Source organism: Amphiprion ocellaris, chromosome 8, assembly GCF_022539595.1.
Source record: "Amphiprion ocellaris isolate individual 3 ecotype Okinawa chromosome 8, ASM2253959v1, whole genome shotgun sequence".
Classification (NCBI taxonomy): Eukaryota; Metazoa; Chordata; class Actinopteri; family Pomacentridae; genus Amphiprion; species Amphiprion ocellaris.
The window spans coordinates 12,131,200-12,158,955 of NC_072773.1; the positions used below are offsets into that span (position 1 = coordinate 12,131,200).

Genomic DNA, 27,756 nt, shown 5'->3' on the forward strand with positions numbered 1-27,756 from the left:
ACTGAGCCATGCCGCCCCCCTCAGCTGCTTAGTGTGATCAGAGAGCACCAGAACTGTTTTTTTGTCCACTTCAGAACTGACCGTATGATTTTCAAGTTGTCAATGGGGTGGCACCACCTTATACAGCATGACTCTTGCATCATCATACATCTGTGAGAGCACCTACATCGACCAGCCAGATGATCTTGGATGTTACACAATTGTTGTTTATCTAGATGCCTTCTAGTCATTGTGTAGTCAGTGTTTGTGTTCTGTGGCATACTGTTTTAGTCGTGCAGCACTTTGGTTTAACTCATTTTTTAATGTGCTTCATAAATACATTTGACTTTGACTTTAGGCATTAGTGCTGATTTGTGACCCTTGCAGTAAAGTTAGCAAGACCACTTTCAGACATTAGTGGTCGACAGTGATTTATTTTATTGCACTCAGAAACTGTAGAACGATCACCACGGATTTAAAGCTGGAAGCAATCTAAAATGATGGGCTTGCAGTGTTTTTTTATTCATAAGCAATGTCTGACTTTCATATTCTATTCATGCTGAGAAAGTTAAGGAAAATGAGGTGCTTTTACTAGGAAATAAGGAATTTTTTCATCCTCAGTGCGCTTTGGTTTGTGCGACTGTACTCCTTGGGTGAAGCACTTCTGAAATCTCCGGAGGTTATGAGAAGCTAAAGATGGTGCATGGGTGTGGAATAACATCCGGAGGGGAGGTCTTGTGGACGAATACAAGCTCAAGGATGGAGGCAAGACCAACGATGAAGAGGAACAGGCTTGAGTCCTAGCGAGAGGAAGCATGTACTTCTGAATGCATGGCTATATCCCACCATTTCTAATGTCTTGGCTCAAGGTGGCAGGAATGGTCAGCTTCATGTGACAACCTTAAAGGTTGATGGAGCGTGTCCTCCTGCACTCTCAGCCTCCACCGACAAGCCTTTCATCTTCCCTCATTTAAGGGCATTTTCTCCCCGTGACTCATTTGTCACCATTGACTTGCTCCATGCAGACACCTGCGCTGTTTTTCTGTGGCTCGAGCCCATTTCTACAGTTGGTAAACAGCTAAATCCCTCTCCCAATCAATGCAGCCTATTTAACTTGAGGTATTGACTCGCCTGCCCCTCAACAGACTTGAGAGGCTAAAAAAACCCAAACAAATTAGACGGATGAGAAACAACAACAGAAATAGTGGCACGGGCAATGAAAAGTCTCATTTTCAATAATGAGCTTTTGGCAAGGGGGAGGGAAGAAAGTGACAGAGTTGAGGCAAAGGAAGCAAAAGGGGGTAAAAAGCGAAGGAAAACAGAGGAGGGATCGATCGATATGAACAGATAATCACCAGGCCTCTGTCCCAGCGTGTAAAGAGTGTGACATTGCAGAGGTGGGCACGGCAGGGAAGAGATCAATGGGCTGCTGTTTGCTGATCTGTAATCTTTAACTATCTATAAGTAATTAACCTTCAGAGGAGAATGCAGGGAAGAAATAAATGGAGAAATTGAGGGGGAATAGCAATGAGCACAAGTAGAAGCGAAGCTACCTTGCACTCACCAGGTAACAGCACAGAAAAAGCAAATGAATAGTTGTCTCCAGCGCTGCCTCTGTAATTTGCATCATCTGATTGGGTTTTGATTCTGTCAAGGACTGCATTTGCTTAAATGACTGTGTGTCCCTGTGGTCCCAGGACTAGGATAAACATAGTCGCTGTTCTTAGAACAAGCAATCTCATCTCAAGTGGAGAGCATATGTTTAAAATCAAGTATTTCTTTGTTTTGTTGTGGTTTAGGGGAGAATCTAGTCTAGTCTCATCATCTCTGGTTTGAATGTGTGCATCCTCTCCCAAAGCCTTTCTTGAAAAGATGGAGGAGATAGATCTTGTTAGGAGTTAGAGTGCCCTCTGTGGGTGTCAGAAGAAAAAGAAGGAGAGAGGAGCACCAAAGACTTTTTTTTTTTTTTAACAGAAAACATGTAGCATGAAATGCTTTCATTTGCACCTGCTGAAGATGTGACAAGCTCAGCTAAATGAGCATGCACAGTGAAATGAAGGCAGCACAGTAGCAGTTGTATCTGTACAGGGTTTAATGGCACACACATGTCCATACAGTGCGTTATAAGTATTTCAAATCAAATCTGACTGTCTGCTCAGCTGAGTATCCTTTGAAGAACATTTAAGTTAGTAAAAGGCATACTATCTCATGGAAATTTGTCACATTAATACACAATAATACAACAGACTGGTGGGTTTGTAAGAAACAGAGTGTGTAGTAAGAAATGTCATAACTTATTACAATATGGCCACTGTAAAAAGCTTTTAGCAAGTGATTATGATGCAAAAAAATAAGTCATTCGAAGCAATGACTACAATTGTAGTTAAATTATAGTAATCGGGTAAAAACGGAGCTTTACGGGTACTTTCTCATAAGCTTAAAACATGTCACTTGTCAATTGTACAATTCTACAACAGCAAAGAAAAAAACAACATATAACAGCTTTCAAAAGGCTCTGCGCTCTGGTTTAAGGACATTTTTCAGTGGATTTGAGTTGGGTGCTCCTTCTTCTTTTGTCAGTGAGAAAGAATGTCAAGTGTAACCTTGGCTGAAAGAGACTCTTCTTCACCAAAATGGACACCTGTTTAAAAAAAAAAAGTTTAAGTCAAATAGAGACAGCAGCAAAAAAATGTGGAAGCTACAGAAAGCTGGCTTCTACAACTTTTGTGATGCATCCATGTACACCATCATGCCTTAAATCAGGGGTAGGCAGTATTTCTTTGGCATTACAAATTCCACACTAACCTTTCAGCATTTCAGACTAGACTTCTGCCCCCGCTCTTGGCAGAAAAATTTAGCCTATAACATTAGACTTAAGGCTAGGATCACACAACAGGACTTTTAAAATCCCAACAAGTTTAGAAATTGGGTTGCATCACACAGTCAGGAGAAACTTCACAAATATTCTTCTCTGTAATCTCAGACCTGCATACTCTAAAAGAGTGGAAAGTAGTATGTAGACAAAATGGAGACTGTGGTGCAACAACCTGCTGTAACAATAATAATACTTTGCAGTGAGACAAAAAAGCAGGGAGGCTAAATGGATCTGGCTGAGATAATGGTTGTGAAAATGTAGTCAACATGGGCAACAGCCAGGATCTTTAGTGTGGCTTAGCAACAGCCCAGCCCGGGGTTGGATGGAAAACTTTCAGTCAGGAGGTCAGGGTGTATAGGTGGGTGCAGCCACTAATAAAATCAATGTTGACTTCTAGCTCAAAGTGTGGTAGAGGGGCGTTTGAACAGGGAGAGGAGAGCCAAAAGCGGAGGGCTGCATGTTCTGAAATTCTGCCTTTATTATTAGTATTTTTTGCCTGTTCCAAATTTCTGCCTACTGCAAGTAAGATTTGAGGTGGATTTCTGCTGCATTGCATCACTGCTTTAAATACAGCAGAAGGGAGTACTGACCATCCGATGTAGCACTGGCACAGGTTTTCATGAGATGTGGCTTGCTTGATGAGGAGCTCTACTTGTGTTGGTACATCCAGTGTCTCATCGTGGGAAAAGTCGCGACCTATAAGAAACAAACACTATCCTTGTAAGACTTGACCTTTAGAACTTGAGAATTTAACCAGAAACACCAACATCTTTAAGGACAGTGAAACATTTGCAGAGAACATTCCTCTACAGAAAAATATAGTGCACTAAAATACAGTTTAACAATGTGGTTATAGACAGAGTGAGAGTTATCTTTAATTGTACATTTTCTTTACACTACTATGACATTGCACTTCTATGAGCAACTGATAAAAGTAGTGTTACTCCGCCAAGGAACGCTGCAGATATATGTGATGATCAGTGTTGGTTTGTCTGTCTGTTCGTAACATTATTCAAAAACAGACTAACGAATTTGGATGAAATGACACAAGCACCGAGTGATTAGATTTGGCAGTGATGCGGCTTATAGTCTGGTTCCATGGATTTGTTCAAGATTTCTGTATCAATGCGAGTTAGCAACACTGTGTCACTGTAACTCTGACAAGTGAACACTACGTCAGCTGCCTGCTGACGATCACATGACTGCGATTCTACTACAAATCGATCGCTGTGGACTTATCAGGACTTATCTGTTGGAAATGATACAAGGAACAATGGGCTAAATTGTGGGGGTGTTTCTAAGTTCCATCAATTCCTGCTACACGTTTAGGTCACACGATCCAGTATCCGTGCATAATGTTCACATGCATAACATGCGCATGTGTTCAGCGTAAGGTAATTTTGTTAGTGGGCACAGCTATATTAATTGGCCACATTCTATGTTGCTGTGATTTCTGAACACCAAAAACTAATAAATCAACAAATGCTGCATTCCTGAAAAAAAAAGCTTGTGGATGAAAATGAAACAGCAGAACTTAAGCTGATATTTGTCGTCACTTTTAGCTTGCTGTTGCTTCTTGCTGATGAACTCACCTGTAAGTTTGTCCCGGACCCTGTTGATAATCTGAATAGCTTTCTTGTTGAGTGCCTCAGGCTGTACCAACCCATCTCCAACTTCAAAGACACAAACAAGCTGGTGTCAACAACAACTACTGACAACATTAGAAAAACACACTATGCACTCGCGGTACCAAGCCTCTTTGCAGCTGAAGGAAAACCAAGTAGATTAAATGCTGCATTATGATAGCATAGCAGTTGCACCAATCATTTATGACAGCAAGAGAGCTTGGTATTGAGGTGGTAAAATGAGTTGAGAAAAACTACAGGGTTGTACAACAAATGAGTGAAATGTCAAAAGGAGCTGGTGACTCACTGAAGGAGTGGATGGATTCAGGCACTGTGGTCCCTGGTTTCTTGTGTGTGGTCTCTCCAAGGTCTATCCCCTCAAGGGCCTCTGCAGACAGCATGACACAGTCACGGATTTAAACATGGATTTGCATCAATACGTTCAAAACTGGAAGATGCGGTATGTACTGAACACTGACCCACTGACTGTCCAGCGGTGTACGAGTCCGTCCTGGTACGTGAACGCTTGTTGCCTTTGGTATTTGCTGTGGGTGAGACAGAAGCATTTTCCATGACATGACTTTTATGACACTTCATTTTTAAAGTGCTCTTTTTCATTCACCTTACATTAAGTACCAATACTACTCTGACTTTCTAAAAACAGAAAAAAGCTCTTTTTAAATTATTTACATGTAGAAAATTGTCTCCCAGATTAAACATCTATGTACACCTAAAAGTTGCTAATACATCCTGAAACCATAAATCGCTAAAATTGTTTAACCCTAAAAAAAAGTGGGAAATTCAAAGACAAGTTGTCTTTTAAAACAAATCTCCAAAATTACCCAATTTATCAGAGATAAAACTTGTGAAAACAGAAAGAGCTGTTAGATTTTCAACCTTCCAGTGGTCCTTGAACTGCTCATATGTGAAGTGCTGTTCAATTAGCAAAATGATCAAAATTTAAGCATAAAAATTTCCAGATTTCATCAAAATCACTTTATTACACATGTCTCTGTTACAAATATAGGTAACAATTTGTAGCTGCATTGAATCAAGTTCTTTTTCAGTTTTTGTAAAACAAATCAAAGAAATTAAACTTTCATTTATTCCTTTTTTTCATTTATGGCATTCTAACTGTGTCATACTGCACAGAATACATGTTTGAGTTCTCTCTACTTCTATCCATGGTTTTGCTGTTTCCATAGTTTAAGTAAAGATTTTATATTGCAGTAAAAAATTAACCCATGGTGAGTAAAAATGTGACCGGAACTAAAAAAGCCAGACAAACTGCTTTGGGTTCAGAGCATTAATGACAAAACGAAATATCTACAAATTCCTTGATGATTATTTTTTCTTCAAATTAAACCTAAAAAGAAGGATGAATAAACTCTAATCGTAACACAACACTGTCCCTCTAAGACTTGACCTTCAGAACTTGAGAATTTTACCAGAAATCCCAACATATTTAAGGATAGTGAAACATTTGCAGACCTGTCCTCTACAGAAAAATGTAGTGCACGAAAGTACAGTTTAATAATGTGGTTATAGACAGTAAAGTATGAGAGATCTTTAACGATACATTTTCTTCACATTACTTAATGAAACTGATGTATTTTTCTGTTATTTAAACGTCTTGCTGACGGTAACCTTAACAGTATTCATGGACTGTCAGAGAGATTCATCCACTTTGTTCAATTCAATTTAATCAATGACCTTTAGATGTCTACACCACTTCTTCAACCGTTTGGTCTATTTTCTCTAAAATACAAGCCAACAGAAATCCAACACTGCCTTATGTGATTAAGTTTAACGTCCACACTACTCACCGCTTAAAAACAGCAGCATCAGCTGTAAGACGATTAATCTGCACTGACCTTCACAAAATGACTTTACTGACCTCAACTTGTTCCTGCTCAATTCATTGTAACTGTCATGTATGCAGTGGTGGTTAGTTGAGGATGAACTATGTAATTTGTCCATCATCTGTTTTCCTTCTCTGACAGTTAGAGAAGATGTCCTGAATGTGAAAAGCTGACGATCTCTTACTGTCCATGAGCCTCCAGTTGAGCAACGGATCATAGACGAAGGCCTCCAGCACAGCCATGACGCTGTCCCGGTGCTCCCTCAGCACCTCCATCACTGTGTGGCAGGTGATCCTGTAGTTACCGTCCAAGCCAGTTACCTGACACACAACCAAACGCAAACATTACTGACAGGGCCAAACTTTTCACACGATCAGATATTTAGGTTTCTGTTTAGTGTTTGTACATTAAAGGTCCCATATTGGGCCCCCTTTCTATAAACCAATGAAACTCTCACATCCTTACAATGTGTCTTTGAATTTTTTAGCTCAAAATACCACAAACGGTTAATTTCATAAGTACTTTATTATCCCTTATCCTTTTTAGCCCTGTGTAAAACAGGCTGTTTCAGCATCTATAGCTTTAAATATAGCTGTCCTGCTGCCATCCATGCCCTCCTCAGGAATAAGACTCTCCCTGCTCCTGTAATTGATGGCACGGTAAACAGCTGACAGCATGAAAGTAGACACAGATTAAATGAGAACGTGAATGAATGATACGCGCATCCAGGACTTTCTATTGCTTCTTATTTTCTCTCTGAATAATCATTCTACATTTGTCATGTTTGTAAGACAGCATTGCGGTTATAAAATCTATATTTTAGCGGTGCAGTCTGGCAGTTAGGAAATGCCTCTGAAGTAACTGAACGTTAACATGAAGTCATAATGGACTGCATTTCAGGCAGAATGAGTACAACTATGCAAATTAGAAGAGATGTATTGGGTGTCTGGATGTATTCAAATGCAGTAGAAGTGATGACAGAGAGCAGTAGAGAAGTAAACAGATGTAAAAACTGGTTTGAGTTTAGGTTGCACTGAAGCACAACAGGTGAAATTAAAACACAGTAAACCACCCAGTCCTTGTTCACTGGTTGTTTAAAAGTTCCACCACCTCTGAATTTCCCTCAGCATTACAGTTTCCACAGAATTCTAACCTGTGGGCATATCAGCAAAGCTAATGGTAATATCAGGTGGACTAGCTGCATAATGTGCCAACACTGAGGATTATATTATTGTTGTGGTGACATTGCCAACAAAAATAAACAATTAGTTCCTCAGATGCTAGAAGTGCATGAAGACCCTTCAGTTCACTCATAAAGCCAACAGCAGAACACTGCCCATTTGAGTTTGCATAAGCAACTCTTCAAAATAGATTAACAAGGTGGATTGAGAGATTCTGAATAGATCACAAGATGGCACTGAGAGAGAAGGATTGAACAAAGACTGGTTCCTCAATATCTAGGTAGAAACGGGATAAAATTCTACTAGCCTCAAAAGCTAGCAGACCATCTCGCTTTGGGAGGAGTTAGAAGAATAGTGGAAGAAAGCCTTTCCATTTTACACTTACAAATTTAAAAGAAATACAAACACAACAAAACTGGATTTTCCCCACATGGGACCTTAAACAGCCATCAAAGTACTTAGTAGTTAAAAGCAGGAGCCAGTCAGAGGTTTTAAGGTTTAGTGGTAGAGCAGTCCACATGTTTATATTTAAATAACTGAACTGTGCTTGGCTTGAAGAAGCTTTTCAAACACATTTCTAAAAACCTTTCCAGTAGCTAAAGAGAGGACAATTAAAACCTCTTAAAATGCTGGCTTTTATTTCTTAATGCTTTCATGTTTCATTCCTTTTTTCTTTGCTCATTAAGTACAAGGTACAGTGAGTCATGGCTTCTGATGAAACCCTGCACACTTAAAAAAAAAGTAATTATTCTGAAAAAAATACAGAGGACAAAGGAGAAGCAGCTCAGACAGGATTTAATGTAAGTCCACTAGAAGAATATTTGTAGTGTTTTACACTTAAATGATTTGGGAAAAATAAGAAACTGAGAACTGATGAGAATTCTCTGCTACAGACTTTTCTGACTTTCTGAACTACAGTAATAAGACATTTTAATGTTTATCACAGCATGGCAGAGTTGCATACCTCCATCGCATTGGTCAGCATCCTCGTCAGTCGGAACGGGATCTTTTCAGGAAACTTTTCTCTGGTCATGGCCACCTAGTAAATGTTATGTGAGGATAAGTTCAGAAACATGCTGAAAAATAATCTGTTGACTGTATCAAAAAACATCTCCTCTTACCTCAAAACAGTCTCCAAAGTCAATGTGTAGGATCTTGCCACTTAATCGGTCTAACATCAAGTTCGATGGATGCCTATGGGTAGAAACATCATCTTCTTATTTATCTTTTCCCATGTTTTTATTCTAAAAAATTATTCAAAATAATGTATGAGTATGACTTCAGTCTTTTAGATGAGTAGCTCACCTGTCACCCAACCCAAGGATGTAGCCCACCATAGACATCACAGCCAAAGATCGGGTGTAGTTGGTCCTTCTGTCGAACCACACCTGAAGGAGAAATGACGCCAGCATAATGAGAAATTGTCTGAGTCATTAGAGCAGAATATTGTGGAAAATGGAAGAGAAATCTCCAGCAGGGCTATTTCACTTCTGTAAACTGTATTCTTCTTAACAGTCAGAAAAGGAACAAACTACAGTGAGGATCTGGACAGATCTCCCTAATATCTTAGTCTTTGGAATAATGAAACCTTTCCAAAATTGTCAGCAGGTCGTTAGTGACATATGATCTGCAAATTTTCGGTTCTATAATTGAGCGCTCTTGACATTATATGCAGGACCCGCCCACAGTCATCCTCCCCAGTGCCGACTAGGGCTGAAATGATTCTTCGAGTTATTCGAGTAATTCGATTACTCAAATTCGTCGAGGCAAAATTCTCTGAATCGAGGCTTCGTTTAATCTACTTCATACTAGATCCCAGGTCACTAACTGGTGGACCGCGGTCCGAGTCCAGACCGAGACATCATGCTATACGTACCCAGACCTATAATCAATAAATTATAAGGGGATTTTAAATTTGACTTGACCCTTCTATTTTAACAGGCACAGCTTTTCTAGTGTTTACGGCATTTAGCAGATCAGAGGCTGAACTATGAAAGCAGTTTGACATAGTCAGACTTTCTTTGTGTGAACTGGCTTGACAAAAACTAAAACCTCAGTCAAAGTTAACAGATATGAAGGTGATTTTCAACTTTCTTTGTTAACTTAAACCTTCTACTTCAAACTCGAGTGTTTAACAATCATTTGACTTATTTTCTGCGCAAAATTAACCAATCGGGAACAGGTTGTTTTAATGGAGAACATTGAGGAACATTTATGACCTTAAAAAGCTGCGCCTGGAAATTATGTAATAATTATTTTAATTATGTAAGACAGGAATGTTGGTAGAAAACTGTTAAACGTGCATTATTATATTTAATGTACCTATCAATACAGCTGATTATTTCTAACAGACAGCTGCACAATAAAACTGTCAAACTTCATATATTCAAACAGGACATTGTATTGAAGTGCATGTAGGTCTGACACTGTCTCATAATGAATGAAATCATTTTAATATGTGGCCAGATCAAAGTGAAACTAATGTTATTGACTGAATATTCTCTGTAATAAATACTAATAAACTGATCAGCTGTAGTACCAGCAGTTTAAACGGACCAAACATAAAGACATATTTATGGGATTTCTGCATCACCAACTACATACATGTCAGGTTCCCCTGGTTTTGAGTTTTAGTGGGTATTCAACTAAAATTCATACTACATATACTACAATACTACATATGTACAATACCCCTGTACTATACTATATATGTAAAATATACCTGTACTATACTACATATGTACAATACCCCTGTACTATACTATATATGTACAATACACAGCAGATGTCCCCCCGTGTTCTGCCATGACGGCTATTTCTGTTGCACAGCTCGCTCACTTTTCTCTCGCTTTTAATGTTGTAACACGCATGCCAAGCGCGGAATCCGATTACTCGATAAATTACCAAAATAATCATTCACTAAAATAATCACAAGCTGCAGCCCTAGTGATGACAGAGTAGAACGGAGGAACGTGTCACCTCAGAGCTGGGGCTCTTGAGCCACAAGAGCTTGGCCAGGTCGTCTCCGGCTGTGTTGTTGACAGCGTGTTCGAACACCTCCACCTTCTCCATCAGTGTCAGGTGGTCATAGTCTGGGGCCATCTGAAATACATAGATGAAATTCTTTAAAAGTAACACCTACACAGTCCCAGTTTTAAGAAAAAGATGTAATCTGAACGTTTTTCTGCTCAGTAATTAGAAATTTGGAAAGTCATCACAGAGTAATGAAGAACAGCAGCATAGAAAGACTCCTAAAATGGAGGAACGGAGGGAGTGTATTAAAAAGACAATGATTGCTATTCTAACTTGACCTGTCACCACAATTATGCTAAAAAATGTCATCACTCACTTCACAGCAGAGTGTGATGTCATTTCAGTTACCAGAAGTGTGTCTGAACAATACACACTCACAGAGCAAAACCTATTTAATTAATGTGATTAAAAATGCTTTTTGTTAAACGTTGTTAATACATGGCTCTATATACAGTACAATATTTTGGTGAATACTGATGGTCTGGTGACACATGATGTGCCTTTTGGAATATTTTTTGAATTCTTACTTGGATGAGTTTATGGAAATCTTTATACTGTATGTCCACTGAAAGTATTGACATACCTACGACTCGCTAAAGTCAAATCAATAAAGTGATGAAGAGGGCCTTAAACATTGATGCAGTGTTTGTGCTGAAATATGAACCAGTTTCAGGCAACAGGAAATTATCAACTTGATAGAAGCACATCCCAGTGTCGTAAAGGTGTTCGTTCTTAAAAAGAAAAAATTTAATAGTTAAGTTTCAAATTTTATAAACTGCCCTGCAGCTTCAACAAGGGAGCTCCCTGAAAAGTTAATACAGCTCTGAAAATCATCAGAATACTTCTCCTTTACATTTAATCCTTTACTTTTATTATTTTGCTATGGAATGCAGTGGAGTTCTGTGACGATCGGCGTATGTTTGTCCATCTGTTTGTCTGTCCATCTGTCTGTCTGTTAGCAACTTTACTCAAAAACGGACTAACAGATTGGATAAAATTTTCAGGGAAAGTCAGAAATGACACAAGGACCAAGTGATTAGATGTTGGCAGTGATGTGTCTTACAGTCTGGATCCATGGATTTGTTAAAGATTTCTGTATCACTGTGAGATAGCGGCACGGCGTCACTGTAACTATGACTACAAGAGAACACTATATCAGGTGCCTGTTGACAGATCACATGATTGCGATCCTATTTATCCGTCAGAAATTATACAAGGAACGACTGATTAAATTGTGGGGGTGTTTCCGAGTCCCATCATTTCCCACCTGCTACATATTTAGGTCACGCGGTTTGGTATTTGTACATAATGTACACATGTATAACACACGCCTGTGCTCAGCACATGGTCGTTTTGTTTGTGGGTACATCCATATTAAATGGCCACATTCTATGGTGCCGTGATTTCTGACACTAATTTTTTTTAAAGATTTCATCTGTCGGAAATGATACAACAAGTGAGCAGCCATGGCAGAGTACTGCACTCTCTCAGTGCTTGTCTTGTTTGTAAAGTTTTAGGTAAGGAACAGTGGGACACACATTCTGTCTTCCATCAGCCTCATCTTCTAACCACTTAATGGCCTCACTGACTGACAGGTGACCTCAGGATCTTGTCATGTCAAAGTCTTACACAGGAATATAACACATCATTAATAATTCAAACATCATAAGCAAATAGAAAATAAGCCACAATATTGAGGCATGCTATTATATTCAATGACATTCCCTGTTTGCCTGCACTCAGACTGAGAAGGTCTGCCACTTGTCATCCTTCTAACCAGTAAATCCCGTCAAGGCTGGATAAGATGTCATCATCCTATCATGAAAAAAAAGGCACTTGAACCTGAGCCCTGCTTTTCTCCTGTGACCTTCTTGATGTTTCTTTTGTCTGACATGATACTTTTTTCTAGTATTCATTCCCTATAAGCAGGTGTCAAGCTGTGAACCTGCTCTGTGCCTGCTCCCAGGTCATCTGAGACACTTTTACTTTATGTAGTGACACTAGAGTGGTGAAAGTTATGCATCTGTGTTCTCCTATGACTATTGAGAGATATAAAGATCATTTGTAACAATTAAGGGTCTGTGAATGTGTTTTCATTAAGGACTGATTGGTATTCATTGATATAATCACTAAAAACAGATGTTTCCTCAGCTTTGATGAATCTATTTAGTATGAACGATTTTATATGAAAACAACAAATTCAAAAACATTTCATGAATCAGACACTATTGGCAGAAAACAATTAAAATGGGAGCACATAAGGTCATTTACACCTAAATCTATATTTAATAAGATAGCACATTTAAATTCCATCTTGTGAATGTGTTTGTTTGGAACATCTTGATATTACTAGGCTAGGCTAATTAACTGAGTGAAACTGAGAAAATAAAAGCCCGACAATGGAAATAAATACTGTTCTCACTGCTGAGTGGTGGTTCCTCACCCTGAGCATGATGCGATGTTCAATGTTCAGCAAAATCTTTTTCTTCTCTCTGTAGTCTCTGATGAGGGCATGCAGGGTGTCACAGTGGGGCACCCAGCCAATCAGGCCTGAGTTGGTGGACAGGGGGATCACGGCATAGCGCTGAATGCTGATGAATCCAACATAGAGCCAAAACAAACACAAACAATTCTTTGTCACATATGTGCTCTCAAAATGTGCAAAACTTTCTGTCCCTTGGAATTTGAGCAAGTGATGCTCTTGTGAGTGTGGAAATGACTTAGAATGAGTGTCTACCTGAGGTTCTTGCGCAAGGACGCAGGGTCGTTGGCCAGCAGTGTGTTGACCAGACCAAACAGCTGCATGACTCTCTCATCCTGCCTCAGGTCCTCGTGGCCCTTCAACAGGAACATGAACTCATGGCCGTTACTACCTGCAGATGGGACCATAAAACACAACAGTGATTCCCTGCTCAAAGGGAGTTGAATCATTATCTAAAAATCATTATTTGGTTGGATTTGGCCAGACTGGTTTTCCTCCATGATGCTCTCCTGCTGTTCTGCAGCTGCCTCTATTACCATCTCTTGAAGTAAGGTTAGATAAGGCTATAAATATTTTCCACTCACACTACACTGATATGCCCTACATTAAAACTACCAACAGGTGAAGTATGCAATATTGATCAAAGATCTACTGGTAATAACTATTTTTCTATTGATTCATCTATTGAAATGAACAAGTAGATACATAATGCTAATAATCAATTTTCCTCTGAAAAAGCAAAATGACAATTACTAAGTGAAGTTTCTATTAAATCATTCTAATAAACCTTAAACCTTTCTATTAAAATGATAAAACATTCAGTCTGTATGTTTGTATGTAAATGAGGTGCAACATATTGTGGACATTTTACTAAAACAACTCATTTTCTACTCATCACGTTCCCTGACTTTGGAAGTTGTTTTAAAACTTTACAAAAATCTAACTTGATTCTTAGCCATCGTCTTCAGTTCTTCATGTATGGTGAGCTTGACAACATCGTGGTTAAAAATCAGGATTACAGCGGTGCAGAGCAGCAGCTTGATTAACATGTAGTCTTAATGGGCTGCGTTTTAGTCCTTATTTTATATTTACTCCACTGTGTGACAACAGAAACAGAAAAATATGTAAATGAGAACAGCTTAATTGGAAATTTGGCTGTATTAAAATGCAGTACATATGAGAGAGCAGGAGAGATGATGCGCAGTGATACTGAAGTAAAACATCTGTTATAATAAACTATAATAAAAAAGAAGAAAAAAAACATGCATTTGTCAAAATATTGATGTTGATGCACTTCGTCCATTACGCAGAGTGATTGAGACAGCTCTAGTTGTTTAACTGGTGACAATACAATGTTGGGCTGGGAAACCTTGAATTCTGATATACGTATTCGTACGTATACTGCCGTTCCAAAGTTTGGGGTCACCCAAGCAATTTTATACTTTCCATGAAAACTCACACTTTTATTCATGTGCTAACATAATTGCACAAGTGTTTTCTAATCATCAATTCACTTTTCAACATGATTAGCTAACAAAATGTAGCATTAGAACACAGGAGTGATGGTTGCTGGAAATGTTCCTCTGTACCTCTATGTAGATATTACAATAAAAATCAGCCGTTTCCAGCTAGAATCATCATTTACCACATTAATAATGTCTAGACTGTATTTCTGATTCATTTAATGTTATCTTCACTGAAAAAAATGCTCTTCTTTCAAAAATAAGGACATTTCTAAGTGACTCCAAACTTTTGAACGGTGGTGTACCTTCCACATTGTTGCAAACCAAACACAGATTAGTATACATGACTCCTAAAATAAGCTTTGTTCCAATAATCCCCTGCTTCCTGGACACCCTCTGTTTGAAGCAACACTGGATTTATAAAGCAGAACAAAGCTTTACAAATGCATACTAAAAATATTTTTTCCCCAGCAACTCTCATGGAGTGGAAAATATGTATGTGTACAATCACTGGATGAACTGTGACATCAACTCAATCCTCTTAAATTGAATTACATTTTCAGGATGATAGAAAGGGAAATGTACTTAACATTTCTAAAGCACAGATGATGTCACTTATCTAATTGTTTCACTATTTCACCAGCAATGTAACTGCCATATTACATTTAATGGAGTAAACTGACATTCCCAGTGGAAAGAGTAAGACAAGGTCCCTGTTTTATCCTAAATGTGCCTCTAATGGCACTCCCAGTAAGCAATGTATTGTGTGCCACTAGGGGGACAAAGCACAGACAGTAAATCTAAGGTGCCTGCAGTGGGTGACAGGTCTTAATCTGAAGTCTTGCTCCAGAGGTCAGTTGATTTATTGGCTATCATCTTTTACAGAGTGTGTTGTGTAACACTGATGGGATACATCAGAACAAGGTATCGCATTGTTCAGTGAAAAAGTGTGAAGCAGAGTGAACTATTTGTGATTGATAATGTGTGGATTTAGCTTCAAGACAAGGTGACTTTATAGTGCTGTGCCTTTCCTGAAGTACCTCACCATCATATTTCATATCATACAGCAGAGTAGGGGATAAAGCGTCAGAATTATTTATATCTGTGTTCAATTTAATGCCAATGAACAGTGCTGGGAGGGTTCCTGCCATATCGGGTCTGTGTATTTCTCTTAGGACAGAAAATGAAAAACGTGGTTGCATGGTATCTGTGATACGGCGCTGGCTGGTCACTAAGCCTGGCTTTTCATTTTTGCATTAAGTTGACTGCTGGTTTAATTTGGTTTCTGTTGGTCAGGACGTTTTTACTGTTGAGTATTAGCAATACATAAAGAACTTTGGCATGAATTTTAAATAAACCACAGACTTGGAGCTGTTTATTTTTCCAGACACTGGATTTTTCTCTAATGTGATGGCCCATTCAATGCCTGCTGAAATCACATGATTAGAAATATTCTTTAATCTATTTTCCTAATATAACGGAACATAAGCCTGTGCAGTTTTCTTCAAATCTTACCCATGATGGTGAGTTTGCGTGGGCGCTGCTTGGAGGTGATGACCTGCAGGGAGGGGGCGATGGACTGGATGCGTATAATAGGCTGGTTGGGGTCGTAAGTGCCAGGTACAGCAAGCTCCAGGTCCCGACACATCAGCAGCTTTGGAGACACATATTGTAGCTCCAGGGAGGTTAGCTGTGGAGAAAGTGGAAGAGGTGCGGATGTAGCACAGGAAGAGAAAATTAGTTTTTAGTCTGTTGTGTACAAAAGCTGCACTGACCCAACAGCATCTGCCAACAGTGCCTAAAGCAATATGCGGATTGTACCAGACACTGGCTCACATCCAAGATATGGTTTTATCTAAAAAAAAATTGTTTATTCACAATCTTTTATAGATTACTCTGGAACATTTCTCTTTCTAAATGCATTTGCTGCTTGTCAGCATTCAACCATTAGTCATTGAAGCTGCATCTGATGTGGTATATTATTTAAAGGCCTTCATGATTAAATTCTGAATGCTGATATATGGTTACCATGTATGGTTACAGCCCCAATCTGCTCTGGATCTGCTGGATGCATGAATCTCATAGTGGGTTTATTTCTATGTTAATGTCCCATGGAGGAATATTTGCTCTGGTACCAGCATGTTGGTATGTGGCTGTGGCTTTCATGCTGCGTACTGTAATGTCTCAGCAGGGAGCATCCCCAAGAGCTGGGCCGTGCTACAATGTCAAATAGTACTGCCGTCTCTATTTATTATGTGAAGTAAGAGCTGCTGACAAAACTATTTTCAATGCCACTGAACAATGTGGTGATAGCTGTGAGGAATGACATCTATCTGTTCAATTTCATCTTCATTCCAGAAGCAACAAGACCTTGTCTCAGTAAAGTTTGTACCCATGATGCTGCACCAAACTGTTTTTTGGTACTACTGAAGTCCACAGTATCATTTTCACTGATGGTAAACAGCTTCGTAAGTGAAATAAATTATATAGCATCAGGTATGCAGTGTTTATATGTAAAACAAAATTATAATACTGTAAATGCAGGGTTTTATATTTAAAAGTGGGGCAGTTATTGAAGGACTAAAACATGCAATGAATATACTGAAATCTTTGAGGAAAAAGGAGTTAAGCTGTATTTTGGAAGATGTTGAAAGAGTAACAGATTCAAAACAGCACGTTTTTTATATAACAGTTTTGTGTAAGGCTGAATAATAATATTCTTATTCATGAAAGCTAAGAGACAGATCAAAATTAAATGAAAAAAGTAATTAACACAGACAAAATTACCTGCAATTTGAAGAATCCATGTCATAATTTTTTTTGGCTTTGTGAATGACTAAATATATGTTTGATCTGATGTTATAATGTCATTTCAAAATGTTGTTGCTAAACTGTGTATGACAATAAAAGGAGAGATGCTATTTAATGATGTTCTGCTATTACTCTTGGACCTCCATCATCACCGTTTCATTATATCGTGATATCTTTCCACACTATATTTGGCATCTTGTTCATTAACTTCAACAAGAAATTGCAGAGTTAAAGAAGTCATTGATTTCTCTATCATCATCTTCCATTCGCTTCCGTCTGTTGGTATGCTGGCAAAAACACAGTAGCCATCACAGCAGAATTTCTACTCCTCTATGGCATTTTACATGACTGAGAGACAGTATGCCAGATTTCGGGACATGAAATGCAAAATATATCTCATCAGATATGATGAGAGATTGGAATGGACACAGGAATACAGAGGTCGTGGGATGTCAAATCTAATTTCCCCAGGAGACATACGGATGTGCTGCTTCAGCAAACTGTTTTTAACCACATTTCTCAGATTGACATAGTCAGCATAGAAGAAGATTTGCTGGTTTATGTTGAATATATATATATTAGTGGTGGGATGCGACTGAATTTTTTTTTCTAATTACAGGCTTCGGTCAGCATCATTGTGTTTATGTCCACAGAAAAGCTGTCGAACATTTTGATGTTTTGATGCTAGTTGCATTGCACCCACAGTGAAAACCGGTGGAGATTCCATTCTGGTATGTTGCTACATTTGTGGAAATGGCATGAGCAAATTAGTTAAAATGGATGGTATCATGAACAAGAAGGTCTACCACAACATCTTAGTGCATCATGGAATTCCTTCTGGATTGAACCTGATTGGTCATGGGTTCATATACCAAGAAGACAATGATCCCAAGCAGACTGTGCAGAGACTACTGGACCAAGAAAAAGAAATCTGGAGTACTGGAACTGATGGACTGGCCAAGTCAAAGTCCAGACTTGAATTCTACTGAACAGATCTGGGATTTATTGAATTCAAAAACAGATCACACCAAAGTTTCATCCAAAGCAAGTCTCTGGGAACAGCTAGAAACTATTTGGAACTCACTAACAAAAGAGACTGTCCAAAAGTCCATAAAAACGGTGGAAGCAAGAATGGAAGCTGTTATGAAGGCCAAAGGAGGTCATACAAAATATTAAGATTTTTGGTTAATATATCTGAATAAGGACGAACGCAGACCGCAGTAGACAGGTCGTGTCGCTTCATTCAGGTCGTGTAGCTTCATTACAGTGACAGTGATTTTCACCACTCACCTGTGGCAGCTGTTTGGAGATGCGTCTGAACACATGGTAATAGAGGTCCCAGGCCTGGGTCAAGTCTTTCACATTTCCAGAGCGCATGTACTTCCTGCACCAGTCTTGAGCCTCCATCAAGTCCCTGCCGTAAGCCTGCAGCATGAGAGTGAGAAAACACATGTATTCAGGGACTCTGACAACCAAGGCAATAAACATCAATGCTCTACCTTGATTAATATATAATTTCAGTATGTACTTGTCTTCATTAGCAAAGGCAACTGCAAAAGCAGATAAATGGTATTGTAATATGTTTGACTATCACTTCCAGGCAATGTCAACAACAAAAACATGGAAATCAACGCAAATCAACACTGGAGTCAAGTTCTGAGTTCAACAATGGAATTTAGGGTCACTAAGAATCTAAATGAAACCTTAATTGGAAATGACACAAACCTGGTTAAAAGAGGTCTCTTTGAGAGTCTGTGGTCCCCTTTCCATCATGGCATGCAGAGGTTCCAGCACAGCAAACATGCCCTTGACGTTGCGTTCACCAAAGTAAAGACGTGAAGCTTCTTCAAGGCCCTCGTGCCACATCTCATGCCACAAGATGGCCACTCGGATAAGCTCCTCACTCACCTGGAAGAAGAAGAAAAACAAAAAGGAAAAGGTCAGAGTGGTCTCTGATACTGCCTCCCAATCTTCAGGGCTGTGCAATATCAAGTATCTGGTCTTCTCAAATATTATTCAAATTCTGGATCATTTCTGATTTTTCAGGTATTTCCTGTTTACTGGATAAAAATCTAAATTTGGCCTTTTTAAAGAAAATAGATACAAACAAATTTAAGCCTCTCGAAACTCGTGATAGCACAGTCACAGACAACACATCATGAAGCAACAGCAACAACTGTACACTCAATTCTTTTCTTTTTTTTTTCTTTTTTTTTCTTTTTTTGGCCTTTTTGTCGGCTTTTTATTAGATAGGCGTAGTGAGAGAGAGACGGGAAACAGGGAAGAAGAGTCGGGGGAAGACATGCAGCAAAGGGCCGCGAGCGGGAATCGAACCCGGGCCAGCTGCGTCGGGGACCAGCCCCTGTATATGGGTCGCCCGCTCAACGCGTTGAGCTATACGGGCGCCCCCACTCAATTCTTTTCTTTCATAGATGTTTTTACTTGTGTAGTATCGAAATTTTCTGATTTAGATTTCTAATACCGCAGTTTTTTTTCTTTTTTGTTTTACATGGTACTGAAAGATGTTGAAAGATAAAGTGACAAGAAATTCTTGATCTACACATAATTATTCATGCCAGTATTGCTGAACTAAATACTGGAATACTAGACCAGCAGAATCTCAAATTTAACCCTAAGAAACAAATCCACAGCCTTTTTCTATACCAAAGAAGATGATTTTATTACTGTGCCAAGGAATGTAGCGGAGTTATGTGACGATCGGCGTATGTTGGTGGGTACATCTACATTAAATGGCCACATTCTATGTTGCCATAATTTCTGATCATCAATAATAAATAAACAAATGCTGCATATCTAAAAAAATACTGCATTTCTGACAATGCCATATGGGGGAATGAACAACTATGGCGGAGTACTGAGCTCTCTGAGTGCTTTTCTTGTTTGAGTATTGGTAAATAGAAATATTCATTCTTCCTACCATCATAGCCTGCTGAACCAGAGTGTTGCAGTGTTCACACATATTCTTCAGGATCTTGTTAGCTGCATTGTGACGGGCAGTGGTGGTAGACTTGGAAGCCACAGTCAGAGGGTAGATCAAAGCCTGGAGGTGAACAGAGAACAATCACTGTTTCTATGGTTTTACTGTACTATAAAAATGTGGTCTTGGTTCTGTTCTACACTAAAACAAAATATCTTGCAGTATAAACACACTTACCTGGGGATGATACCGTCCAATGTCTGTTAGCAGCTGGTGGATGAGACGACCCACAAGGGCTCGAGGGGTGTCAATTCGAGCTATGAGCTGAGGGATCACCTGCACAGAGAGAAAAAAAGAAAAAGACTGTGAAATCCAAAGCATAGCACTGACACACTAAGTGTTGAAATTAGCAGACCATGGTGTTTTTAAATCTTTTAACACCTCATCAAATGTGTGTTTATGCATGTGTATTACCTGTAGCCAAGTGTCTATTTGAATGGTTTTGATGCCCTCTACCAGAGCTTCATTCACTTCAGGCCAATGACCGTAGTCAAACCACAGCGTCAAAACCCTGAGCAGTTTAAAAAACAGAAACACAAACAGAAACAAAATCAGAATCCTGTCTTGGCTATTTATCACAGATCATGAAACAGTGCATTTACCATCTACCACTAGAGGTCCCCCTATCCTCACATACCACAGCTGCTAGGTGTACATGAATATGGGTGCCATTTGGTGGTTTTGACTACTTCCTCATTGTGTGTTACAGTCATTTAACTTACCTGAGTGTATCCTGCAGGTTATTTCCTCTAGACAGAGAAATGGAGCGGAAGAAACCCTGAACAGCAGGAACCGTGTACAAGAGCAGCGTCTTTGAGAGGTCCTGCAGAGGGACATATGCTTTCAATGTATGAAATAAAGAAAAAAAATATACTGAGGAACATATTGTTCTGTAGATGTTGGCTATAAGGGGGTGTGGTATAATCTGGACAGTCAGTAGAACTCAGAGTTCAAAATTCTGAATTTTATGATTACTGGAAACAGCAGTAACTGGGCAGAGTGAAATGAATTTCTCAAAGCCGAGAATTGAAATAATATCTGGTCAATGTTCTACTTGTCACCAAAAATGTTTCTGTTTAAAACTTGTTTTATTTTGTAATTGTAAAGAATGCAGAAACTTTGGAATGAAAAATGTGGTAATGTATGTCCATGCTGTGATCTGTAGTTGGTCAGTAATTTTGAATGTGTCAGAAATATGTGCAGGTTATGTCATGCACTAGCTCACTTGATGAGTTGTGTTGCTTGATTAGGCTCAAACACAGCATGGGCAGTGTAGACAGTATTTTAACTGACGATTTCTACCTTGCAGGGAGAAAAGGACTGTGAATGTGGATTTGTAGATTTTTTTGTGGCTCTCACCTCATTGACCTTCTTCTGGCCCGGTGAGGGTACAGGACTGTGATCAGTGCTATCGACCTCACTGTCGCTGTTGCTGGCTTCACTATTAGCACTGGCACCGCTGGCGTGTCGTAGTTTCTTCTTCTCATCACGTCCCTGATTCTGGTGTTTGTAGTGCAGCACAGCCTCGAAATTCATCACAGCCCAGGCATGCCAGGCCTGCCGACAGATGGAACACACTGGGTGAAACTGGTTTTCTAAGAGCTGTTGACTGGAAAAAACTTCCACATTTATCCATGATGTAATGTATCAGTTTACTGTGGGGCAGATACCTCCCAGGGGACTGTAACTTTTCTGATCCAAACATATGAGTTTGATGTTTACTGTTATGCAATAAGCTATTAAAAAGCTCGAGGGAGTTGGTGAAGATGAATACAGTATGGTAACATCTTTGTAGGCTGCAGCACAAACATGGAAAAGAAAAACAAGAGATGTTCTCAGCTCTTCCATCACCTCATATCTCTGATGTGTCAAAAGATGAACCACAAGCATAACAATAGAATTATTTCAAATAAATGAGCCATGCAGACAAAAAACAAAAGCTAAACAAGCAACCATGTTAGGGTATGTTTGGTTAAAGGACAATAAAATGGGGAGTCTAAGGTTTTCCTGGAGACATGTCAGTGTCAGGGCAATCTCTTACCAACACAGTTGGGATTTTTGCAGCCAGAGAGAAGTCAAAAGTGAAAGGTTAGAGTTGAGACGGGGGGGGGGGGGGGACTGACCTTGTACCAGTTGCGGTCATGCTCTGTTGAATTGCTGTAATACTGCAGGACTTTGGGGATGGTGCTTTCATTGATGCCCTGCAGACTGAGCTGCCACTCACCCAGCTTCAAGAAACATCTGCATGGAGGAAAAGAAGAGACAAAGATCTGGACATTGTGTCTGAAATTTTCACTTAAGTAGCTTTTTTTCTACTAATCAAAATATTACATTTACACATCACCGTTATTCACAGAAATATTTGTGTAGCATAGATTGTAAGTCTCATATAAGCCCTTCAACTTTGTTCCGTAAATAATAAAAACACAGACATTTTCTGGCATTTAACAGAAAAATAAACCTAATAAAACTTTTTGTAGACTGTAAAAGTTACTGAGGTCAGAGGTCAATGCTATTAACAGAAGCTCTGCCACAGCAACTGATTCACTGACTACATTAGTAACAACGAAACAAATATACTGTCAGGACAAGCCAGAAAGAAATACCTTCATGAATTTATAAGCATGCTCTAGTTGTCATTGCTTATAAAGTGCTGGCAGTGACGCACAGCAAATCCAAAGGCAGTTTATTAAAAAGGAGTCGGAAAATGATACAATACTTGTAAATCTTGTAGGCATTTATCACAAATATTACCACTTAAGGCAGCAGTGTATTTATCTGCTGAAAGATTGTGGGATCACATCTGGAGATTTTCAATTATCCAAACCAATTTTCCTCTTAATTTAATCCGACAGTGAGCTCTGTGGCATCCCTGAGGAGGACCGAGCTCTATCCATCATGCACAAACACAGATACATAGTGGCAAAGTCAGGCTAGTTGTGCTTGGCAGGGCCAAGATGTATAATTCACATACGACTACACTAAACCGAGCCACTGGCAAGCGCTATGCTGTCGACCCATCCATTAGTACTGTGAATACTGTTTGCAGAGCACCTCCAACAAATTGCCTTTTGGAATTACGCAATTTCTTCTGAGTGCTTTTCCATGCGAGTGCACAGTTTGGGTTCAACGCGTCCTTGCCAAACAGTTTCCGTAAAGGATTAGCAGGTTCGACTTCTGTGGAAGACACAAGAGGAGGGCGACAGGGTGTCTGGGGACCTTGGAACAACTCAGGCACCTGAGTTATTGATCCAAAGTGAAGCATCAGTGAAATTACAGTGGATTTTTTGGAGTGAGAGCGTCCATGTGACTGTGGGACTGCAAGTATCTTACTGAGCAGTCCAGGTGTGCTCCATACCACATAGCCGACTTGTATTCATGAAAGTGTGTCAGAATGTCTGGAGAGAACCCGTCCCGACTCACTTTATACAGGTGTTTTCCCTAACATGCATTCCACAGACAGCCAGAGACACTGAGTGGAAGATGCAAATATTAGAAAAGCCCCGTGTACCTGTTGTCACGCTTGAGTGTTATCATGTATGATTTATGAGATAGGAGGGTATGTATGACTGCTGTGTAATGTGCGCATGGCCAGATGACACTGCTGTATGATTTACTGTATCCAGGATTATACCTTTCTGCTCCCGTGTCACACCTCTTGCTTGTTAGATGACACACAATGCAGTGCAGCACATTCTCAGTAATCATCCTCGAGAGACCATGTGCCATGGCTGTTAGGACATTAGAGTACAAAAACAGGGGAAAGGAGACGCACTGGGTGATAACCACAGGCACGGTGCCACATCCATTACCAGACGGATCATATTATTGAGAAGTTTGAGGTGAGACATTTTGGGGAGCTGAGTAGCTTTGAAAACAACCACAGGATGCCAAGTGACTTGTAAAAAGGTGTTATGCCAGATTGGGTCATGCTCATGGAAAAGAAGCGAAATGCACTGTACATGACCCAGCCTGTTTACAACATGAGGGTAGAGCATACACTACCGTTCAAAAGTTTGGGGTCACCCAGGCAATTTCATGCTTTCCATGAAAACTCACACTTTTATTCAAATGCAAACATAATTGCACAAGGGTTTTCTCATCATCAATTAGACTTTCAACACCATTAGCTAACACAATGTAGCATTAGAACATAGGAGTGATGGTTGCTGGAAATGGGCCTCTTAGATATTCCATTAAAAATCAGTCGTTTCCAGCTAGGATAGTCATTTACTACATTAACAATGTCTAGACCATATTTCTGATTCATTTAATGTTATCTTCACTGAAAAAATGCTATTCTTTCAAAAATAAGGACCTTTCTCAGTGACTCCAAACTTTTGAACAGTAGTGTAGGTTATTTTATTCCTTGCTTCAGCATGTTGGTTTGTGTTTGTGCCTTCATGCTAGAATGGGAGTACAGACACTGGTAACAGTTACATATAATGAATAGTGGTGCCACTAACGATTATTTTTCTTTAAATTAACACATTAACTCTCTACAAAGTAGATGAACGATATATTTCCCTCCAAAAATGCAAAATGACTATTTCATTTAAGTTAATTTTCTTTGGACAAACTGTTTTATGCAGCTGTCCCAGCAATCAATGACAGCATGATCGTAAATCAGCAAGCATACCAGGATGCTGAAACGGAAAAAGGTAAATGGAATTCCCCCATTATTTGTGGTATTGTTTACATTTGTCTTCCACAAAGGAACTCACCTGGCCATTAGTTTGTGAAGCTCCTGCTTACGTTGATGGTCCTCGGCTGCAATGGCGTGTTGGGCCTGCTGCTGCACCCCTTGAACAAAATGCTGCATGTGCTGGAAGGCATCAATCTGACGAGACACAACAGAAATACCAACAGCAAGTAAACACCTGGTGTCATTAAAAGACACACTTTTGTGGTGCTTTCTGTAGCTGTCCACATAAATACTGGGGTGAACTGTACACATTCACAGGTCTGCCACTCTTGGTACAACTACTTGTTGTCGGCCCCTTCCTCATTCTGCAAAGTTGACTATCCAAACTGATTCTGAAGAACCAAACTGTTATCAGCATTGCTGGCCTCACAAATGGCTCAAAAGGGAAAATCCAGTTTGCCAGAACACCTCTGTTGTCATGGCTGCACTGTTTTTGTTACTTCAACTTATTAGGACTATTGTAACATTCTGGTACTTGACATCAACCAATTAGTGAAAGGCTGCCCTGTACGCCATGCAGCTTTCGTATGTTTAGGATGTTAACCACAGCAACAGAGAAAGATGAATGCAACAGGTATACTGTATATATGAGACAATATCTGTATTGAAAACAAATATTCTATGAACAACATTGTGTCTTTTTCACCACAACGTCTACAGCAGTTTGCGTGCATGACTAATTTTAAGACCATTCATATAAATTTCCATGTGAAGTGTGACTTGAGAATTTGAATCATTCTGTTAATTTAAGTAAAGACTTTCTATGTCTTGCCATTACTACTAACTGACTATGACTATCCCTGCTAGACTTTCATTTAATAAGACTGCAGCAATGGCAAGTGTGATAAGTGACAGAGCTGACATCCCCACATATTTTAAACTCCGGAAACAGCAGATAGGTCTTTTCCAGTTCCAGCTGTGCGTGCGTGTGTGTGCATGGATATTAATTTTCTGATTTGTCTGGCAAGAAGTGCAGCTGGCTCTAGCAACAGCAATGCTTATAGTCACACTTACCTAAGTCCTGTAATGAGACCTGCAGTCTGGAGCCACAAACACTACTCAACACCTGGCAATAAATGTGGGTGTGTTTATGTGTGTTTGGGGGTCTATACACTGTATGTGAATGGCTGTATGTGTGTGTGTGGTAGACAAATGGCACAGGATGGAGCAGTTCAATCCCATGCTGCTCTGGTGACACATAGTTTGAAACATACAGTAAAATGTTAGGTCACCATTGCTGGTAGTTGGAAGTCTCGGAGTGTTCTTGTGCTGGATGCTGGACCACAGCAAGAACAAATGTGTCTGAACAAATGCTAACATTTATTAGCAATCTTTTAAGTAAGGCTTACTTCATCCACTGTTGCTATGGATATTGAGGATTACTAATAACATTAATCTAAAAGTAGAGCTGGTTTTACTGATGAACTCAGTTCCAAGTAAAGGTTCCAACCTCTTGAGTCGTTTCAGTTCCTGAAATTATCCAGCTCTATCAAATCTCTCACTTATCACAGCACTCGTCACGCAATTTTTAATTTTTTTTTCTCGGTACAAAGCTGTTGTTGGAAACCCAAACTGAATAAGAACTTAACTCAACTGTAATTAACCAATTCTTCATTATATTACAATGTGTCATTTTTCCCCACAGGCTCTACTCTGCTTGAAACAATTAGCAATGTTAACTTGACCATCAATAACTCAATGGGCTACCTCACACCTCTGATTTTTTTTTATGGAGCTCGCTGGGCAAAGTTTTACAGGCTTATCTGCAAACAAAGTTATATAACATGTTGTACATACTGGGTAGTCTGCTGCACTGACCATTGTAGGAATTTACCAAATAAGACAATAACCATTGCTCATTGCATTGTTTATAAGGCTGGTTTCAACCTTAAATAATTTATTTTTGGGCTATTTTGCAGGCAGTGGAAACACTGACCTTTTAAGTTTATATAGTGAACTTGCCAGCAAACAGTTACATAATATAAACATGTTTATAGCCTGCCCACCAAAAACACGTTTTGGTCTCAATAGCTAATTTTCCTAGTCATAACTAGTGATAACTGTATAGGAGTGGAATTTTTAATATAACGCATACATTTAAGTTATATGAAGCATAATATTTATGCCGAATTAAAGTCCAGACATCATTGCATGGCCCACCTCATCGCTTCCTCTTCGATTAGCCGAGGGTTAGGAGGAGCCAGGCACTGACAAGACAGCTATGACTAGAGTCACCACACTGAGTTACAAAACGTACAGGTGACACCATGGAGGGTATGCTACTATGCAGCATGGACATGGAATTATCTTCAAAAAACTCTTAAACTAGGAACATTAATATCCATGAATGAGTTTAAGAATGTCATATAGAATACAGTGAAGGAGGAATGTAAATGTCTTTCTTCAGAGGTCACTGTCCTTGAACAGCTGTCAATCTGTTTTATTGGTTTACTGTTCATTGTTTATTTGTGTATCATGTACCTGTTTTATATAACTTTAAATTGTTGTATGGCTACTATCTTGGCCTCTACAAGGTCTCCCTTATAAAAGAGATCTCTAATCTCAATGGGACTACCTGGTTATATAAAGGTAAATAAAAAATCTATAGTCGTTTCCATTCATTTTTTCTAATGCGACCCTTCAAAAGGTGAATAAAAATGTGTTGTGAAAACTTGGCTAATATCACTCTGTTTTCACATTGTCATTTATCATATTTTTGATATAGAAATACTGATCATTGCG

The 27,756-nt window shown here is 39.3% G+C and overlaps 1 protein-coding gene across 1 annotated transcript in view; it reads right to left on the reverse strand.

Moving 5' to 3' along the window:
- Window positions 1-2,053: 2,053 nt before the first annotated feature.
- mtor (mechanistic target of rapamycin kinase) overlaps window positions 2,054-27,756 on the reverse strand; it is a 97,417-nt gene continuing 71,714 nt past the window's right edge. Inside the window, exons 37-58 of the mRNA XM_035947331.2 lie at window positions 25,034-25,149; window positions 22,433-22,550; window positions 21,669-21,866; window positions 21,032-21,132; window positions 20,724-20,820; window positions 20,487-20,585; window positions 20,250-20,372; window positions 19,037-19,219; window positions 18,602-18,736; window positions 16,016-16,190; window positions 13,293-13,428; window positions 12,999-13,146; window positions 10,502-10,624; window positions 8,828-8,910; window positions 8,644-8,716; window positions 8,487-8,561; window positions 6,526-6,661; window positions 4,959-5,024; window positions 4,787-4,867; window positions 4,447-4,527; window positions 3,445-3,550; window positions 2,054-2,620 (exon numbers count right to left, since the gene is read on the reverse strand). Of these exons, the coding sequence (XP_035803224.1) occupies window positions 2,605-2,620; window positions 3,445-3,550; window positions 4,447-4,527; window positions 4,787-4,867; window positions 4,959-5,024; window positions 6,526-6,661; window positions 8,487-8,561; window positions 8,644-8,716; window positions 8,828-8,910; window positions 10,502-10,624; window positions 12,999-13,146; window positions 13,293-13,428; window positions 16,016-16,190; window positions 18,602-18,736; window positions 19,037-19,219; window positions 20,250-20,372; window positions 20,487-20,585; window positions 20,724-20,820; window positions 21,032-21,132; window positions 21,669-21,866; window positions 22,433-22,550; window positions 25,034-25,149 (2,469 nt within the window). The 3' untranslated portion in view covers window positions 2,054-2,604. The remainder of the gene's footprint in view (window positions 2,621-3,444; window positions 3,551-4,446; window positions 4,528-4,786; window positions 4,868-4,958; window positions 5,025-6,525; window positions 6,662-8,486; window positions 8,562-8,643; window positions 8,717-8,827; window positions 8,911-10,501; window positions 10,625-12,998; window positions 13,147-13,292; window positions 13,429-16,015; window positions 16,191-18,601; window positions 18,737-19,036; window positions 19,220-20,249; window positions 20,373-20,486; window positions 20,586-20,723; window positions 20,821-21,031; window positions 21,133-21,668; window positions 21,867-22,432; window positions 22,551-25,033; window positions 25,150-27,756) is intronic.